We start from the raw sequence: 19,279 nt of genomic DNA, 5'->3' as shown, positions 1-19,279 counted from the left end.
GGCTAGGACTGTCTCTGCCATTTCCAAATAACATTGTCCTTTTGACATTTTACAAAAAGTGTTATGACCCGCTTGTTTGAGTTGCAACATAAAAGAGAGATGAGCCAACAAAATAGCCTAAATGCAAATTATTTATTATAAAATGTAGCTCAGAACAATCAATCAAAGCAACCAACAAATGTCTAGAGGTAATAATGAAGATAAAGAACTTAAGATACAATCACAACAACATGATATGTAAGTAAGTAATGCAAAACAAAACCATAAGGTTAAAGAGTCAATGAGATGGCAGGTCTTGACATGAGGACTCCTGAGAAGCAACAGCATCCTGGGGTAGCTAGCACAACAACTTTTATATACCCATTGAGGAGTAATGCAGGCATCCAATCAGGATTTACCACATACTCCAATCTGGAGTCTTGGGATCATCACAGTGTATTAATATTGTAAAACTTAATACCTGTCACTCTGCCTAAATCATAAAATATTCATCAAGTTTGTATTCTACTCAAAAAAGTATATGTAGTACACTAAAAAGAATCTTGAACCTAAAAGTAAAGAAACTTTACTAATAAAAGCTGCAACACAGGGCAATTAAATGGGCTTTCTAAACTTGAGGCCCTGGTATATTGCAAACTAACCATCCTGGAGCTCCACCTTCTTTGATAATGCAGTGTCTTCCCAGTGATTTGTTTCTCATTCTAGGAGTCAGAACAACACCAGCTACATGAATACACTGGAGAGTAGAGTACAGATGTATCTGCACTGTGGTGCTGTTTGCCAGATGTTTTTGAAACTGTTCTCTCAGCCGCCACCATTGTGTTTATGGTAAACGCAAGGAGCGCAACAAATTTACAACCCCACCTACTGCAGTGTAGGACTGCTGGAAAACAGTATACCGTCACTCAGCCTTTTCTAACATTATTCAGACATGAAACATCCTGTGAACATAAGAAAGTGTTTTGCTGCATTCATGTCATGTGTGCAACTTTTTGTCCATGTGTTTCTTAAGCTGTGCCGAATGGGCGAAACTCTGTAGACACTGATCAGATCTGTACGGTTTCTCTCCAGTATAGATCCTTTTTTGTGTTTTCAGATGTGTTAACTGAATAAACCTTTTGTCACAGTGTACTGTCTCTCCAGTGTGAGTTGTCTGGTGCAGTTTCAATTTTGGAGCTCATATATTCACACCAGTGTGGATCTTTTTGTGTTTATTAAGGTTTGCTGATCGGTTGAAACTCTTCCCACACTGAGTGCATGTGAATGGTTTCTCTCCAGTGTGGATCCTTATGTGTTGATTAAGGGATGATGATTGGCTGAAACTTCTCCCACACTGAGTGCAAGTGAATGGTTTCTCTCCAGTGTGGATCCTCATGTGTTGATTAAGGGATGATGATTGGCTGAAACCCCTCCCACACTGAGTGCAAGTGAATGGTTTCTCTCCAGTGTGGGTCTTCAAGTGTTTATTAAGGTCTGATGATTGGTTGAAACTTCTCCCACACTGAGTGCAAGTGAATGGTTTCGCTCCTGTGTGGCCCATCATGTGTTGATTAAGGGATGATAATTGGCTGAAACCTTTTCCACACAGAGTGCATGTGAATGGTTTCTCTCCAGTGTGGATCATCATGTGAATCTTAAGATTGTCTTTTCTTCCAAAACTCCTTCCACACTGAGTGCAGGTGAAACGATTCTTGTCTCTCCTTTTCAAAATACTATCAGTCTGTAAATTAGTTTTTTCCTCAATTTTGACATGATGTTCCTCCTCTTTACTCCCCTCATTCTCTTCAATTAGGTCTGAAATAAATAAATAAAACATTAGTTTTCATTAAGTCTTAAAAACTCATCAAAAGCTGAAAAGTGAAAAGACACTGGAAACATTGGCTACACACACTGTAATTTTGATGCACATTACATGCAAAATAAATCAGATCATATTTTGTTCAGTCCATTAACGTGTACACATTTAAGCAGATTCAATTCATCTTTCATGAGTTCACACTTAGCTCATGATTGATTATAAACAAGTTTGGCATTCTGTCCCTGGAGAGAGCCCTGAGCTCAAAAGGTCCTTGAGCCCTGGGCTCCCTCCCATTTGCAGGGCGAGAGGGGAGCTCTGAGCTCAGGTAGGTCTCGAGAACTCCCCCATTTTTGATAAGAGCTGATGACGGAAAATTATTGTTATAAAGATATATGCTGGATGTAAGTTTGACTGTAGTGCTAAATTTAGATTGATCAATTAAAGAGCCCATATTATGGCTTTTTGAAAATGCCCTTCCATGTAGTGTGTCACACAGCTCTAAGTGAAGTGAAATATCCAGCTAAGGCTTAAATCTGTAAGTTTACAGTGTTTAAAACTATTGATTCATCTATAAAAGAGTCGACTCATAGTGCTTCAAACGAGTCGTCTTGATAACGAGTTATTAGGTGTTTCGCGATGACGCAGCTACGAAACACAAGTAGTTGCACGCGCAAGCCCGGGAGATTTGAAACCTGCGGCCCCGCCCACTAACAGAAAAAAGTCACACACACAGAGACACACACAGACACCGGTAGAATGAAGTCACGCTGTGCAGATGGAGATTATTGACAGTTCACCCAAAGATGAAACCTTAGCATATAGCCTAGCCTTGAGCAGATCGAGAGCCTCTGGAAACTACCTGCTTACAAAGAAGACTTCATCAGTTTGTTAAAGGAAGGATCGGTAAAGACTGTCAGAACAAGGATCAGTGGATCATGAATCAGTTTCTTCCCCCATTTCACCAGTGTAAGTACATGCGATTAAAATTGTTGCCTCGTTTACTCTAGCTTGCAAATTATGCATTTAGTTGTGTTTTGTTACTTGTAACCGCGTGTGCTGTATCAGGTTAACTCTTTATATTCTCATATCGCGTGTAAAGCTACGTTGAAAACGCGACGCGTGCCGCTTTGTTTATGGATAGTCAGCTATGTGTGTGTGTGTAATGTGTGTGTGTGTGGCTCCTCTGAGGACGGTCGTTTGTGTGAGTGTCTCCTCTTAGGAGGTTGATGTGTGTGTGTGTGTGTGTGTGTGTGTGTCTCTGAATAGGGTAAAGCTCTAGGCAAAGGGTGATCAAAGGGACCCGTTTGTAAAATGAGGACCGGGGGGGGGGTGTCGCGGGTGAAATCTTAGGGTTGTAATCGCGGATGTAACTGAGGACGCGGAGGGGGAGGGAGGTGTCGCCGCCGCGCCGTCTCTATTCTGGACGCGCCGGCCCTGTGTGTGCGTGTGTGTAAAAAGAGCAAGTAGACTGCTAGGACATATCCTCGCCAGTTCTTGGACTTTTTGCTTGATAAAATAGTTAGTCGTCAGTATTTTCTAGTCCATCGTCTGTATTTACATTCACCCACTGGCAGCCAAAATCCACTATGAAGCGTGTGTACACTGTGACTACTTTTATATTGTTGATAATCTGCTGGGCATTTCACTCTGTCTCGCCCTGAAGCCTGTCAGTGTCGTCGACCAATCGCAGCAGCCTGTCATTGGTCCAATCAGCGCAGATTAGCTTCGCGCTGAGGACGGGTTTGGGTACAAATGAATCGCTGAACGATTCATATGGGAGTCGCTGGGATAACTAGGTAAAAATAAATGCATATTATAAGACCATCAAAGTGTTGTTTGACCTTGCATGCTTATTAGACTGTTGTTGGAGACCCTTACAACCTAAATATGACCCTATTTCATCTATAATATGGGCTCTTTAACTTGTAGTGCATGTTTTTGGAATGTGGGAGGAAACCGGAGAACCTGGAGGAAACCCACACAAACACGGGAAGAACATGCCAACTCTGCACAGAAATGACAGCCGGCCTGTTAAAGGACTAGAGCCGGTGACGTTCTTGCTGTGAGGCAACAGTGTTAATCACTGGGCCACTGTGCCACCCTATGAAGAGAAAGGTGGAGGAGTAGGGTTGGAAAGGGGTATTCTTCAAATCGAAGATGACTATAGTGAGAAACCTTGGCTCTTTATATTGGGTTAGGAATCGTTTGATTGGCGGATGATACGTAGCTAATGCAGAACCAGCCATGTTCAATCTTAATCACGTGATCCTCTCAAAATTAGTTTATAAATAAACTTCACTTCAAGAGTTCACACTTAGCTGATGATTGATTATAAGCAAGTTTGGCACGCTGTCCCGGGAGAGAGCCCTGAACTTAAAAGGTCCTTGAGCCCTGGGATCCCTCCTGTTTGCAGGGCGACAGGGGAGCTCTGAGCTCCGGTAGGTCTCGAGAACTCCCCAAAATGCTCTGCACGGGACAGCAACTGCGTATTTTTAAGAACCCCCTAAAAGGCAATGAAGATCAACGCAATACCTGGCTGCTGGTATAAAAAGGTGTTAAAATTGTACTTGAATAGCTTGTAGGATCAAAAACGGGGCCAGTGCGGGTATAAATGGAGAGATAAGAGTTGCTACCTGAGTGGTGTACTGACTGACGGAATATGTACAACTATATGTGCTCCCGGGGCAGTGTTAATTGCATGGACCGGGCTGGAGAGTGAGGTAAATGTAATGACTTGAAGCATGTAGGCGTGAGCTCTGTTAGAGAGGCTTACTATGGCAGTGGTGAAATGTAGCTATGAAGTTCAGCAGAGTGTCTCTGCTGCTGCACATGTGCGGTGAGTGTTAGTATCATGGAATTATTGAAGAGTAACTATGCATGCACAGAGGCATTTAAACTACTGTGGCAGAGCAGAGTAGAGTATCAGTGAAAATGAAAATTTGGAAGTGTATCAGAGGTCAGGCAGAGCGTCACTGCTGCGACAGTCGTGCAGAGGGGAATGAAGCTCAGCGGAGCGCCTCTGCTGCAGAGGTGAAATGGAAGTCAATATTGGAAGGGAAATTTGCCTTCGCAGAGACGTTTTAACTGCTTTGGCAGTGCTGGGGAGTGTATCAGTAGTGAATGGCTAAATGGAAGTGTATATGAGCTCAGCAGAGCATCACTGCTGCAGCAGTGGTGTAGAGGGCAATGAAGTTCAGCGGAGCGTCTCTGCGATTGCAGAGATGCAATGGAAGTCAGTATTGGAAGGAAAGTACACCTCTGGAGAGACGTTTTAACTGCTGTGGAAGTGCTGGGGAGTGTGTCAGTAGTAAATGACTAAATGGAAGTGTATGTGAACTCAAGCAGAGCGTTACTGTTGCGGCTGTGTTGCAGAGGGGGAATGAGACTCAGCAGAGTGACTCTGCAGCTGCAGAGGTGCATTGGTAGTCAGTGTCTGGAGTGTTATGTGTGCTCTTACGGAAATGTTATGATGGAAGTGGATAGGAGCTCAGCTAGACTGACACTGTTGCTGCAGTGGTGCAATGATTGAGTGAAAAATTAGCAGATTAGAGACTTGTGTGGAATCCCGCAGGAACATTGGTTCCGGTCAATAGTAATGTGGGTATGAGCTCAGCTAAAGCTACAACATTGGTGTAGTAGTTGTGATGAATGGTGCCATTATTAATGTGAGACGAGGAAGATACAAAAGTAAACCTCTCCTATACTGACATTCCGATACTTCAGAGCTCAACTTTATCTGAAAGTGTAAGCAAAGAGCACAACGTAACCAGCAGAGGGCACACAAGACTAATGAATGATGAAGGAGAGAGAGTTACCTTTCTCTGACCCTCATCTGCTCTTACCTTCCTCTGACCTCCTCTCCTTTGAGTGCAAACAGCTAGCGCAGCTGACCATGAAGGCCTGAGACTCTCTGTCCATGGGATGGGGAACTCCCTGGCCACAAAGCCATGATACTCTTTGGTCATGGATGCCGGTACCCTCTGTAGGCACCGGTACCTTGGGTAGCGTTTAATGGCTTAAAACTGTCTAAATAATGAGCATGTAATTGTTTGTATGTTGATTCTTGTTCTTAAATGTACCTGGGAACAACTATACATTTGTTCACATAAGACATGACCTATAAGTTTAGCTGACTATTAGAACTCTTGACTGAGTGGTCAGACCACATTATACAGTTGGTCCTTAGTGATTTATAATCTGTTCTTTAATGTAATAGGTAAGACCCAAATGGTGTATAGGTACTTGTATCTCTGAGCATAATTCAATATGTCAAGTCCTCACTGATATATGAGGTGTAATTATGTGCATGACCTGATTTTGGAAGTATAAAAGTGCAGCCATACTGATCAGATTTGCGCTTTCTGACTTCTCTATAATGAGGGTGGTTGCCCTTTATCCTCAACGGAGGACAAAGTAAGGATTTTGTTTCTGTTATTTGTCTTTTGTTTATTCTACTTTTTCACTGGATTTTATTTTATGAATAAAAGTGTATTTTATTACATTTTTTTCACTGGAGTGGACATTGACTTCATTTTCCAGAACCCATCAAGTTACCCTGTGTGGTAAAGTATGAATCTAATTTATTATTTTTTCAAAAACATTATAAAGACGATCCATTAACTAAACTCTAGCTAAGAAGTATTGCGAAGGGAGGATCCTGGTTTATCTTTGTTTAATTAGGGTAATTAAATAAAGGCAAACCAGTACATAGTGCAAAGGTTGAGTATAGCTCAGTAGAGCTTCTAGAGCATTGTTACTGCTACTATGTAATGCAATTAAATGGTGGTCAGTATGGAAGCAATATGTGTCCCTGCTAAGCCTTTGCGGTTGAATTATTGCGGGGAGTGTGATGATGGTGAAAATTTTTTATTTTTTTTTAATAAATGGAGGTAAGTGAAATTAAGAGGAAGAGAAAAAGGGGAAGATAGTAAAAGGAGTCCTATGCTAGTAGGGTGAAAATTAGGGAGAACTGCTGCTTAGAAACTCATGAGTGTTGGTGTTGGCTACCTAGAATCAGCTGGGCTTGTCTGAGGTGATATTGGCTGAGGCGAATGTATGATTTGAAGGCGTTAGAGGACCAACATCCGAGAGTTTGTATCTGTTGTTGGGAGAGGCCGTTGTGGGCTGCTGTAGAGGCTGCTCCTATCCTGAATGAGTGTGTAGAGATTGGTTCGGGGTGGGGGAAGCCTGAAATGCAGAGAACTTCTTTTAGGTGGTTTTGAAACCAAAAACGTGTTACTGGACGGTTAGCCTCGTCAGTAAAAAGGGAGGCGAGGGGGTTATGTTCTTGGGCTCTCTTGTAGTGCAGGAATGCTAAGAGGGTTTGGAATGGGTGTGTGGGCGAGGGGATGTCAAAAATGAAATTAGATTGTTCTTTGTATAGCTGATCTGTTTTGCTTTGCTTATTATTGAAAGATAGAGTTTCTTTATCCAGCAAGGTTAGATCAGATATGGTGGGGTGGATTGTGGGATTGAAATTAGATGTTATCTTTAGTTTGAAACACAAAATAAGCTAGTGTGAACATGGCATCGAGTGTGCGGGCTGTATGTGTGGAAATATGTGGAGTGTAATGGGTTGTCTGGCGTGGGGGCTGGGCGGGGGGGTGGGGGGGGTGGGGGAGTGGGTTTTTTGTATGCCATTGATAAGGAGGGTGGTTTGAGAATTTGTAATGGCACCTGAAGGAGACCCGTGTATCAATTTGTGAAAAAATTTTATCCCACTCAGGTAGCTTCGAATTGAACTAGCTTGTATATCTTTTGAAATGTGTAAATGTGCAATGAATGAGGTGATAGAGAGGAGGGAAAAGTCGGGAAAGGGTGTTTTATACAGAGAGTAAAAAGTGTTTGAAAGAGCTCCATGCAGTGAGATATGACTGGAGAGTTCTAGGGGCGACTGCTTGAAGGATTAGAGAAATAGAAGCTTCTCTGAGGTGATATAAAGGGTGGAGTCAGCAATTAATTTTTTTGCAACCTGGTACATGTTCAGCAGTTATAATGAATTGTTTTGTGGCTGCTATCCAAACGAGGCATCTTAATAAGAGCATTAGTGATGGTGAGTGCGAGCGCCCTTTATTAATGGTTTTTGATTTATTTATTTTATTTATTTCTGCTGACCACAAATGATAACTTTAAAGGACAAAGCAAATCAAAAACTTGATAGTCCCCACTGACTTCAACAGATAAAAAATGCTATGGAATTTCACTGTGGACCAAGAATGGTTTAGTTACCTGTATTGTTCAAAATATGTTTTGTGTTCATCTGAGGAGAGATTCCAGCCTCCGCCACTGAGACTGCAGCTCTGCACAAGACGTTTGGCCAGCGGAGAAATTAAAATGATCGTGCCCAACTGAGTCTGGTTTTTCTCAAGGTTTTTTTTCTTCACTTCCGCCATTAGTGAAGTTTTTTCCCTCTCCGCTGTCGCCACTAGCTTGCATGGTTCGGGATTTATAGAGCTGCACATCGTTGGATTTGCTCTTCAGTGTTTGGACTCTCAGTAGTGATTATTAAATCACACTGAACTGATCTAAACTGAACTGAACTTAAACACTACAAGCTGAACTACACTGTTCCAATTTACTATGACCTTTTATGTGAAGCTGCTTTGACACAATTTACATTGTATAAGCGCTATACAAATAAAGGTCAATTGAATTTAGAACAAGAGGAGGGTGAATTGCCGATGACAGAATTTCCAATTTTGTGTAAAATATCCTTTAATAAATCCAGTGTACTGTTTGTATGGAATGGATTTAAGTGCTGTTTTTGTTTATTTATTTTTAGATTGCTCAGGACAGGTATTTTATACCCACGCACCAAAGAAACTTTTTAAGATTTGGGGAGATGCATCACTGCGGTTTCTCTCATATTGCAAAAAAAAAAAAAAAAAAAAAAAAGAAGAAGAGAGCCTTGGATCTACCAGTTCAAACAAACATTTAATCTGGTGAGACAATCCTGCATAACAGCTCTGTTTTAATCCCAATTTGTAGCATTTCACCTTTGATATGAGGGGCTTGTTTTGAGTTTAATTATTGTGATTTCTTCTGTTCGTCATAAAGACAGCCTTGGAGAGGGTGCTTTAACAACTCAGCCAGCTATCATTTTTTACATACAGATTGTGCAGCAAGATGGTTCGGCCCTCATACCAGGAGGCAAAACAAGAATTTGTTGATTTTTTACCTCTAGGTGCATTATTTATGACAATAAATGTTGGACATTATTTAATTCATGTGTGTATACTTGTATTTCGTCAGTACTTAGAGAAGAAGGAGCAACAGAGACAGAACCCTTATGTCCTGCTGCTTGGGGATGAACTAAACTGCTCTCAGGCATTTGTTTATGTGGAAGGAGTGGCACTAAATTCATGGATTTAAAAAAGCTTAGCCAATGTATTAAAAGCTGTGTATTTTTTATTTACATATAAAGATGAATACTACTACTACTACTATTACTACTACTATAATAATAATATTAATAATACAAGTTTTTTATTATTATATAGTGGTTAAGCCACTTTTTGGCAAAAAATAACCCAACAAATTAGTTATTTTTGTAACCCAAATTGTTGGGTTAAACTTATCAACCCAATTGATTGGGTTAAAATAACCCAACAGATGGTCGGTGCCACATTATTATTAACCCAACTGTTTTAAGCGAGTATACATTTCTCACCTTACGGTGATGCTCATGCAGACATCCCAAGTCTCTTGGAAGTTCCGGGAGTATCCCGCAAATGCATAGACTCCCGGAAGCACGCAAAATGAATGATAATCTCCCAGAAATCGCGCATCTCCCACCTGGTCCTTAAACACATTGCACACCGCTCTCCACCGCATCCCTCCCAGGTCTTCAGGTATGTCGCGGCAACTCAATCCCACTGCTCTTCAGTTATGTCACACGCAACTCACCCCCACCGCTCTTCAGGTACGTCGCGCGCAACTCACCCCCACCGCTCTTCAGGTACGTCGCGCGCAACTCACCCCCACCGCTCTTCAGGTACGTCGCGCGCAACTCACCCCCACCGCTCTTCAGGTACGTTGCGCGCAACTCACCCCCACCGCTCTTCAGGTACGTCGCGCGCAACTCACCCCCACCGCTCTTCAGGTACGTTGCGCGCAACTCACCCCCACCGCTCTTCAGGTACGTTGCGCACAACTCACGGCCACCGCTCTTCAGGTATGTCGTGCACAACTCACCCCCTCAAATACGTCGCTCACTGCATTCACAACAAAAAGCATTAAAAAACCTTAAGCTACCTGACAACAATCACTTACAACTGTGACAGATTGTGTGGTTTAAGTCAAATAACTCAACCACTGATGAGCCTTTATTAGAGGACAGAGCAGCTCCTCAAACTGGTGGCCCACAGTTAGACAGGCCCCAGTCTCCTTTCTATTAGCTGCATGACAGAAAGTATATTCTAGAGTGTTTAATACAGCTCCATTAATCAAATATTACCTTTTCAGAGAATGTTTCTGTTTAATTATGACTTTGGACAGAGTTCTCAGAGCTCCAGAAGGATTACAATTTCTATAAGCCGTTTACACTAGTCAATTATCATTTGTATTGTGGCCTTAAGAAATGAATGGCAGGAAAATTAAATGCATGAATGATTACATAACATATTCAAAAATGATGTTAAAGAGAAGTAAAATTTTTCCATTACAATAAAAGGTAGGGTGGCATGTGTAATTTAATAAACTAACAAATTTTCTTATTTTTTCTTTTCTTATCCATTTCTTATCATATATTTCTTTTTTCATTGATGCAGATGTGTAATCTGTGATTAAAACCTCAGCCTCTGTAAAGTGCTTTGCCCTTTTTTCTCACCGTGACTTGAAAATGCCTTCAGGTAAGAGCCATGCAGGTTTTGGGTTAATCAACCAAGAGTTCAGGGTTTAGCAGATGGTAAGTTAACCCAGCTTTCTGGAATATACTCCCTGGTCTCTAATCGGAGCTGCTGTTAACTTGCAATTTCTAATGCTGGTGACTCGGATGAACTTGTCCTCCGCAGCAGAGGTGACTCTTGGTCTTCCAACCTGGGGCGGTCCATATGGGAGCCAGATTCTTTGTAGCGCTTGATGGTTTTTGTGACTGCACTTTGGGACACTTTCAAAGTTTTCCCAATTTTTCAGACTGACTGACCTTCATTTCTTAAAGTAATTAATGATGGCTACTCGCTTTTTCTTTACTTAGCTGCTTTTTTCTTGCCATAATACAAATTTTAACAGTCTGTTCAGTGGGACTATCAGCCGTATATCCACCTGACTTCTGCACAACACAACTGATGGTTCCAACCTCATTTATAAGGCAAGAAATCCCACTAATTAAACCTGACAGGGCACACCTGTGAAATGAAAACCATTTCAGGTGACTACCTCTTGAAGCTCATCAAAAGAATGCCTAGGCATGAATAGAAAGAGTGTGCAAAGCAGTAATTAAAGCAAAAGGTGGCTATTTTGAAGAACCTAGAACATGACACATTTTCAGTTGTTTCCCACATTTTTTTTCTTACGTATACATTTCCACATGTGTTAATTCATAGTATTAATGCCTTCAGTGTGAATCTACAATGTTCATAGTCATGAAAATAAAGAAAACTCTTTGAATGAGAAAGTGTGTCCAAACTTTTGGTCTGTACTGTACCTTGCAGAAGATTTAATTTTGGGGGTCAGAGAAAAACTAAGTTCTTTTTGTGCCTGTGGCTTTAAATGCAAATGATCAAATGCACTCGCTCTAGATTACTCGTGTTGTGTTCCCTCATTTGTATCTTCCACTGGATTTAAACATTTGTAACTTGCTTGAAAGGCCTGATTGAGACAGATTCTGCATGTTTACAGCAAGTACGCATGAGTCATGCTTGTATTTGTGAGTTTGCATTATTGTATATAAATTATGCAAATGTTTCCCAGTACTGAGTTGCAGCTGGAAGGGCAACTGTGGTTTAAAACATATGCTGGATAAGTTGGTGGTTTATTCCGCTGTGGTGACCCCTGAGGAATAAAGGGACTAAGCCAAAGGAAAATGAATAAATGAACTTATGTAAATGCTTAATGCCATGTTTGCTGTAAACTGGAGTGATGAGGACGGCAAGATGACATACTTTGCTACTTTGTTTTCATTCATTTTTACTTTTGTCTTTGTTTTCTTGCCTTTGTGCATGTCCTGAGGCTTAGCTGAAGACCTACGTGATGACATTTTATTTACCTGATAAGATGCAGAAATGCCATTTAAAAAAGTGACCTGCTGAACCAGAGTACAATGACAAACAGCGACAACTGTCAAACATGTTATAGTAACCTGATCTCATATGCTATTGTTTTAGCACTTCCAGTTCAGTTGACAATTGGAGAAATTACCAGGAGTTATAAACGGCAGAGAACGGTCACACTACTTGCTCTACAAACAAGTGTGTTCATGACTATACATACCTAGAAAAATAAAAAAATGTGAAAATTTGACTTTGCAACATCAAGCAGCATTAGGCATGGTGATCAGGTTAAATCATTCAAATTAATCATTGACTTCTGCTGTCTTCATTTGTTTCTTTACTATTTAAAACTGCATTTTTAGATATTATTTCTGCTGGAGATACTGTCCTAAAAAAAACTTAGATATACCTTAGATATACAAGGTTTTAAAACCTTTCCTTTTCCAAACTGTGGTATACCTTGAAAACTGTTATCGTCTCATGCCTAAGCAGCATAACACTGTATTTTGGATCCAAAAATTAATTATTAAAAAAATAAAATTCAGGAAAAAAGATTCCAATGGCAACGCCTGCTGGTACATGAAGAATATGGTCAATACTGACAAACTTTACACTCAAATGTTTGCATATCATCAGCATGCTGTAATCCATTTCTTAAACAGCAAAAGTCATTTAGACTAGTTTGTTGGCCAGTTGTAGTCAGTGCAATGCTAAACGTTATTGTTCCACTATAATTTGTTTTGTTTCACGTCGTCCTACAGCAACATCATATAGTTTAGAATACTGTACAATGTTTTATAATAATTAATTACTTTAGTGTCCATTTCATTCAGCATATTTAAAATTGGGGGCATCCACGTTTTCTGACATACTTTAAACCAGGTTTCTGCAGGTTTCACCAAGTAAAATGCAAGAATTTTATGACATTTTCAAGACAATTATGAATGAAATTTTAGACTCATAAAAGGGAAAGGAAGTTTTCAAATGCCCCAGATGGAAAAGATTTTTATTTGCCCTATCAAAAAAATATTGTGATTTAATACATTTAATAATACAATAATAAATGAATGATAAAAAATTACAATATTTTAGATATTTCTTAGCAAAGGATTTAAAATATTGTATAAAAAACTTGTATCCATACACTTTTCCAAACATAAACTTTCTTTGAAAAATTTAATTAAAATAAATGAACAAATGTTTTAAAAGTTAAAAGACTTTTTAAGGCCTAAAATTTAGATTTTGGAATTTAAGACATTTTAAGACCCCACTGAAACCCTGTTTAAATACAATAGCCCTGGTAATTAGTTATTATAATAATGATGTAATTCTAACTCAGATACTATCTGTGAGAACTAGTAACAACTACTAGAAACAAGTTTAAACCCATAAAGAAGTTGATAAAAAAGGGAATTGTGATCAACGTGACATATGCAAATGGAAAGTACTAAGCCAACACTATCACTGTAATAGCAGATATCTTCTGTGAGAATACTGTAGGTCAAATATTGTCAGCTCAGTTAAACTTTTTTTATTTATTGTTTTTATTTATTTTATTTAGCGCCAGTGCTCAAGGACGCTTAACAAACAGTAGAAGATCAAAAAAAGCAATAACCTTAAGAAGGTAGAGAAAATGGGAGACTAATAATACATAAAAATAATGACTAAAGACATGAGAACAAGTAACAGGAAAGAAGCTCATTCCTGTCTTTCAATGAGTGCTTATGTGCATTTAGGAGAACTAGGCAGCACACTCAGGGCTGCAAGATGGATTTAATTTAGTATTCTTCTTATTAAAATATATCTGAATGAGGATCTCATGACTGAGTTTGTCTTTTAGAATGAAAACCAACCTGTTTGTTCCTGCAGATCTTCCTGTTTGACTCTGAATGTTTCTTCAATCTTCACATCTTCACTCTCCTCTTTAATAAACGCCATCTTTATAACAGTGTGGAGATCAGTCGCTTCAGCAGGAGTTTTTCTCTATGTTTGGACACTTTATCCTGTTTAAAATGAACAAAACAAAAAAAATGTTAAATGAATAAAACAATGAACAGAAAAAAATAACTTCTCTTCAACACTTGCTTCAACAGTTTCTTTATATGAGAGTAATTAACAAAAAGAAATCCAGTAAGTTCAAGCAAGAAACAATAGCTACAAATGAGCTGATTAAAACTAGTATTACTCCATTTCTTATATATATATATAGTGATGTATACTTAGAATGGAATGACATTAGGCTATTTAATAAATTAAACCTTCATTAAAACACTTATTACACACATTTCTGTTCAAACAATAGCCCTCATTACTGTGAGTAAAATAGTACTACGTTGTAAAAAGGGTTAAAATATTATTTTCAACAACAGGTACATAATTTAGCATAGGATGAAAAAACCTGAAACTTTAATCAATCAGTTTATATATGTGTAAAAGTTTTAAAAACAAACCTTTCTTCAGTTGAATCAAAGCATGGAATCACAGTGGAGGAGCGGCGCAGCTTTATGACGTCACACCGCCACGCCAAAATAAAAGTCTTTTTTTAAGCTTTTTTGCCACTTACTTTTAGTCATGACTTATTGATAAAATTTTTCCCTCGTTTTCCACTTTCCACTATATCTGCTCTCTCGCACACACACACACACACACACACACACACACACACACACACACACACACACACACACAGATATTCAGTATTTGAAGCTGATCAAAAACTTTTAACATTTTTAAGACAATTTTGAAAAACATTTTTAATCCACTCTATGATGACTTGCATGTCTAAAAACACATTAATTCCTATTAATATGAGTCCAAATCTCCTCCTCGTAATTGTGACCTCTTCCTTCCTATTTTCACAACTTCCTATCTAAGGTTTATTTTTTCAAATAATATCTGTAATATAATATATAACTTTATTTTACCTTTACCTTTACTTAAAGAAGCATATAAGGGGGTAGTTCACACAAAAATTACAATTCAGCCAGAGCGGCCCACTGCATATAATAAAAATGCTACCCATCATCATGCCCTTGAATATGTTTACATAAGCACAAAAGCCATACACACAAGTCTTCACACAAGTAATCAACATTTTGTTCCAGTTCCTGCCTGACTGCTTGAATCCATAAGTGATTCTTTTCAATTTACACACCAGTTTCTCTTTTCTTTCTGATTTTACCTCAAAATTAGGCCCAGACAGAATCTGCGGACATTTTTTTGCAATTTCTGTTGAGAATCTTAACTAAAAACTTAACACATGAAATGAAAGATAATAGTTTATGTGTGTGTGTGTGTGTGTGTGACATTGATGACGTTCACATTGTAACACAAAACATAAAATAACAGTCAAAATGCATGAGTAGTTTTGGGTTAATAAAATAAAAATGTTTTAAAGCACCAAATCATTAGAGTGATTTCATGTAGGACACAAATGCATCAAATGCAGCTTTCACATCATTGGGATAAATTATATTTTAACATATTCAAATGGAAAGGTTAACATATTAAAAAGGAATAATTATTTACAAGGTTACTTTTATATCTGCATCTTTATAAAATAAAGCAGTCGTCCCGAACCTTTGAAAAATAGTCCATGTTGTCTTTATATTTTTAGATAGCTTCATTTATTACTGACTTTATGCGTTCAAAATATGTAATTATGCAGTTGAAGTAATATTGTGCTACTTTTGCTACATAGTAGATGTGAACTAGTTTTGTTTTGTGTTAAAGCCACGATGGCCATCCATGTTCATAACCACACTACTTTGTATGAGTGCATTATTGGGACCTTATAGGCACATTTTGTGCCTGGACTCAACTTAGTATTAGTGAGACCTAACTATTTTGTTAATTACTAAATACCCACAGAGCATGCTCATAGGGCATACTTCTGACCCAGATTCTGTGCCTGAGTATACCTATACTTTGCCCAGTGTGGCCATATACACATCTTATTTGACGGAATGCAAACTGGCATCGAGATCCTAAAGTGCAGTTTTCCATGCGTTGGCATCTTGTTGAAGGCATATAAAAGATCCATGACAAATGATTGGCAAAATGGCCCAGTGGCCTAATGGACAATGCATCAGCCTCCGGGGCTCGGGATTGTAGGTTCAAGTCCTATCTGGGTTGTCTTTGAAGGTCTCACTTCAATATGGGAGCAATGTTTGGTGGATGAAACATGGTAGCTGTGAAAACCTTCTTGAGATGGTTTGCATGTCATTAACTTCCTGCATTGCCAAGCATATTACCTGTTATGACTAAAAGAGTAACGAGATACCTAACGCGAAAGGCCATTTTGAATCCTGCATGGTGCCTACAGAGAAGAGACTGTGTACAAACACAAAAGATCCATAAACAAATCTAAGAACCGAATCATTGCCGCTCCTTTTTTTGTCTGTATAATTGTACATGTTAGACTGATTTAGATCAGAACTCCACTAAATGTTCATTAACTAAAGTCCCAGCAAAAGCACTACAGATAGCACAGCTCTGCAGCTTTGTCTATGACAGGCACAGGGCTCGTCCGGGATTTGAACCCAGGACCTCTCGCACCCGAAGCGAGAATCATACCCCTAGACCAACGAGCCCTGTAGAAACAGTCTGCAGTGCCACAAAAAATTCTGTGAGACTGATCCAATTTACTCTTTGTTCATGTTGTTTTTGTTACGTGTGTCAGCAACTCCCTGGAGGCATATTACAGTTCACAGGCAGTGAAAAACAGCCCAGTGGAGTAATGGATACACCAGCCTTCGAAGCTGGGGATTGTGGGTTTAAGGTACCAACTAGGTTGTCTATGATTCAGTTCCTTTTAAGTTGGCTGTGCAAGACAATCCAGTGTGACCTTTAAAACGCTAGGTTCAAACCCTTAGGTCAAAAAAACATGACAAAGGAAAACTCCTCAGAGAAGCTGTTTTGTCATTAGGTGTACACACCAGATAGCTGAATGCAATATGGCATAGGGATCCTAAAGTACTGTTTTCTGAGTTACAAGAACTTCCTCAGCCATACAACAGATATGACAACTGCTAGTATTGACCCAGTGGCCTAATGGATAAGGCATCAGCCTTCGAAGCTGGGGTTTGTGGATTCAAGTCCCATCTGGGTTGTGTTTCTTTATTTACATTTAAGTTTTGTGAAACAATTCCGACTTGTTTTCTCAAAACTTTGGCGTGATGATCTGAGGACAATAGTTAGCTTCGAATTCTCAGACTTGCTGCGCACTTCAAATAAGATTCATCCAATCTTGCTTCAATCTCACTGTCACGTTACAAACTTAAAAGGTTCCGCTAATCTTTGGCAATGGAGATCTTGACTTCAAGTACTCCGTGTCTTTCAACTAATGGTCTCATGTTAGGTGGATGATGATGAAACGCAAACAAGAAAATAGCTGCAGAAAGGTTGTGATTTCAAGTTAATGAGAGTGGCCTTGTCTGGAATTTGAAACTCAAGACCTGTCACACCATACGCGAGAACCATACCCCGGGACCAATGAGACACGAAAGTGTATGATTGCACAAAGAAAATGTTTGTCCATTAGTTGCACACATTTTATTTGACGGAATGCAAACTGGCATCGAGATCCTAAAGTGCAGTTTTCCATGCGTTGGCATCTTGTTGAAGGCATACAAAAGATCCATGACAAATGATTGGCGAAATGACCCCGTGGCCTAATGGATAAGCCATCAGCCTCCGGGGCTTGGGATTGTGGGTTCAAGTCCCACCTGTGTTGTTTTTGAAGGTCTCACTTCAATATGTTAGCAATGTTTGTGGATGAAACACGCTAGCTGTGGAAAACCTTCTTGAGATGTGTTTGCATGTCATTAAAACGGTGCTTACATATAAAGCTGGTGGGTTGTTTGAGATCCATAAACAAATCTAAGAACCGAATCATTACCGCTCCTTTTTTTGTCTGAATAAGTGTACATGTTAGACTGATTGAGATCAGAAGTCCACTAAATGTTCATTAACTAACGTCACAGCAAAAGCTGCTACAGTTAACATAGAAACACCATTGACAGCACCGCTGCTTTTTCTATGACAGGCAAAGGGCTCGTCCGGGATTTGAACCCAGGACCTCTCGCACCCTAAGCGAGAATCATACCCCTAGACCAACGAGCCCTGTAGAAGCAGTCTGCAGTGCCACAAAAAATTCTGTGAGACTGATCCAATCTACTCTTTGTTCATGTTGTTTTTTTACGTGTGTCAGCAACTCCCTGGAGGCAAATTACAGTTCACAGGCAGTGAAAAACAGCCCAGTGGAGTAATGGATACGGCACCAGCCTTCGAAGCTGGGGATTGTGGGTTTAAGGTAGCAACTGGGTTATCTTTGATGCAGTTCCTTTTAAGTTGGCTGTGCAAGACAATCCAGTGTGACCTTTAAAAAGCTAGGTTCAAACCCTTAGTTCAAAAAGACATGACAAAGGAAAACTCCTCAGAGAAGCTGTTTTGTCATTAGGTGTACACACCAGATCGTCTGAATGCAATATGGCATAGGGATCCTAAAGTACTGTTTTCTGAGTTACAAGAACTTCCCCAGCCATACAACAGATATGACAATTGCTAGTATTGACCCAGTGACCTAATGGATAAGGCATCAGCCTTCAAAGCTGGGGACTGTGGATTCAAGTCCCATCTGGGTTGTTTTTCTTGGGTTACATTTAAGTTTTGTGAAACAATTCCGACTTGTTTTCTCAAAACTTAGGCGTGATGATCTGAGGACAATAGTTAGCTTCGAATTCTCAGACTTGCTGCACACTTAAAATAAGATTCATCCAATCTTGCTTGAATCTCACTGTCACGTTACAAACTTAAAAGGTTCCGATAATCTTTGGCAATGGAGATCTTGACTTCAAGTACTCCGTGTCTTTCAACTAATGGTCTCATGTTAGGTGGATGATGATGAAACGCAAACAAGAAAATAGCTGCAGAAAGGTTGTGATTTCAAGTTAATGAGAGTGGCCTTGTCTGGAATTTGAAACTCAAGACCAGTCACACCATACGCGAGAACCATACCCCGGGACCAATGAGACACGAAAGTGTATGATTGCACAAAGAAAATGTTTGTCCATTAGTTGCACACAATTTATTTGACGGAATGCAAACTGGCATCGAGATCCTAAAGTGCAGTTTTCCATGCGTTGGCATCTTGTTGAAGGCATACAAAAGATCCATGACAAATGATTGGCGAAATGACCCAGTGGCCTAATGGATAAGCCATCAGCCTCCGGGGCTTGGGATTGTGGGTTCAAGTCTCATCTGGGTTGTCTTT

General features: G+C 39.6%; 1 protein-coding gene and 2 non-coding genes across 3 annotated transcripts; all 3 read right to left on the bottom strand.

Moving 5' to 3' along the window:
* Positions 1–1,095: 1,095 nt before the first annotated feature.
* Positions 1,096–13,995, bottom strand: LOC130222195 (gastrula zinc finger protein XlCGF49.1-like). Its single transcript, XM_056454832.1, has 2 exons — positions 13,860–13,995; positions 1,096–1,794 (listed from the first exon to the last, which is right to left on the bottom strand). The coding sequence occupies exons 1-2, from the start codon at positions 13,942–13,944 to the stop codon at positions 1,178–1,180; spliced, it is 702 nt and encodes a 233-aa protein (XP_056310807.1). The 5' UTR covers positions 13,945–13,995; the 3' UTR covers positions 1,096–1,177.
* A 2,531-nt stretch (positions 13,996–16,526) lies between these two features.
* Positions 16,527–16,598, bottom strand: trnap-cgg (transfer RNA proline (anticodon CGG)). Its single transcript has one exon. It is a non-coding gene; the product is annotated as a tRNA-Pro (tRNA).
* Positions 16,599–18,057: 1,459 nt separating this feature from the next.
* On the bottom strand, positions 18,058–18,129 carry trnap-agg (transfer RNA proline (anticodon AGG)). Its single transcript has one exon. It is a non-coding gene; the product is annotated as a tRNA-Pro (tRNA).
* Positions 18,130–19,279: the final 1,150 nt, after the last annotated feature.

This window comes from Danio aesculapii, chromosome 4 (assembly GCF_903798145.1).
Source record: "Danio aesculapii chromosome 4, fDanAes4.1, whole genome shotgun sequence".
Lineage (NCBI taxonomy): Eukaryota > Metazoa > Chordata > Actinopteri > Cypriniformes > Danionidae > Danio > Danio aesculapii.
Note: the sequence above shows the minus strand (reverse complement) of the source record. Positions and strands in the feature narration are given on the sequence as shown.

Bases quoted from the DNA above. Each gene is read 5' to 3' on its own strand.
- LOC130222195 (XM_056454832.1), bottom strand. From the start codon at position 13,944: ATGGCGTTTATTAAAGAGGAGAGTGAAGATGTGAAGATTGAAGAAACA. The intron at 1,795-13,859 runs GTTGGTTTTCAT...TATTTATTTCAG, and splicing joins AGATCTGCAGGAACAAACAG to ACCTAATTGAAGAGAATGAG.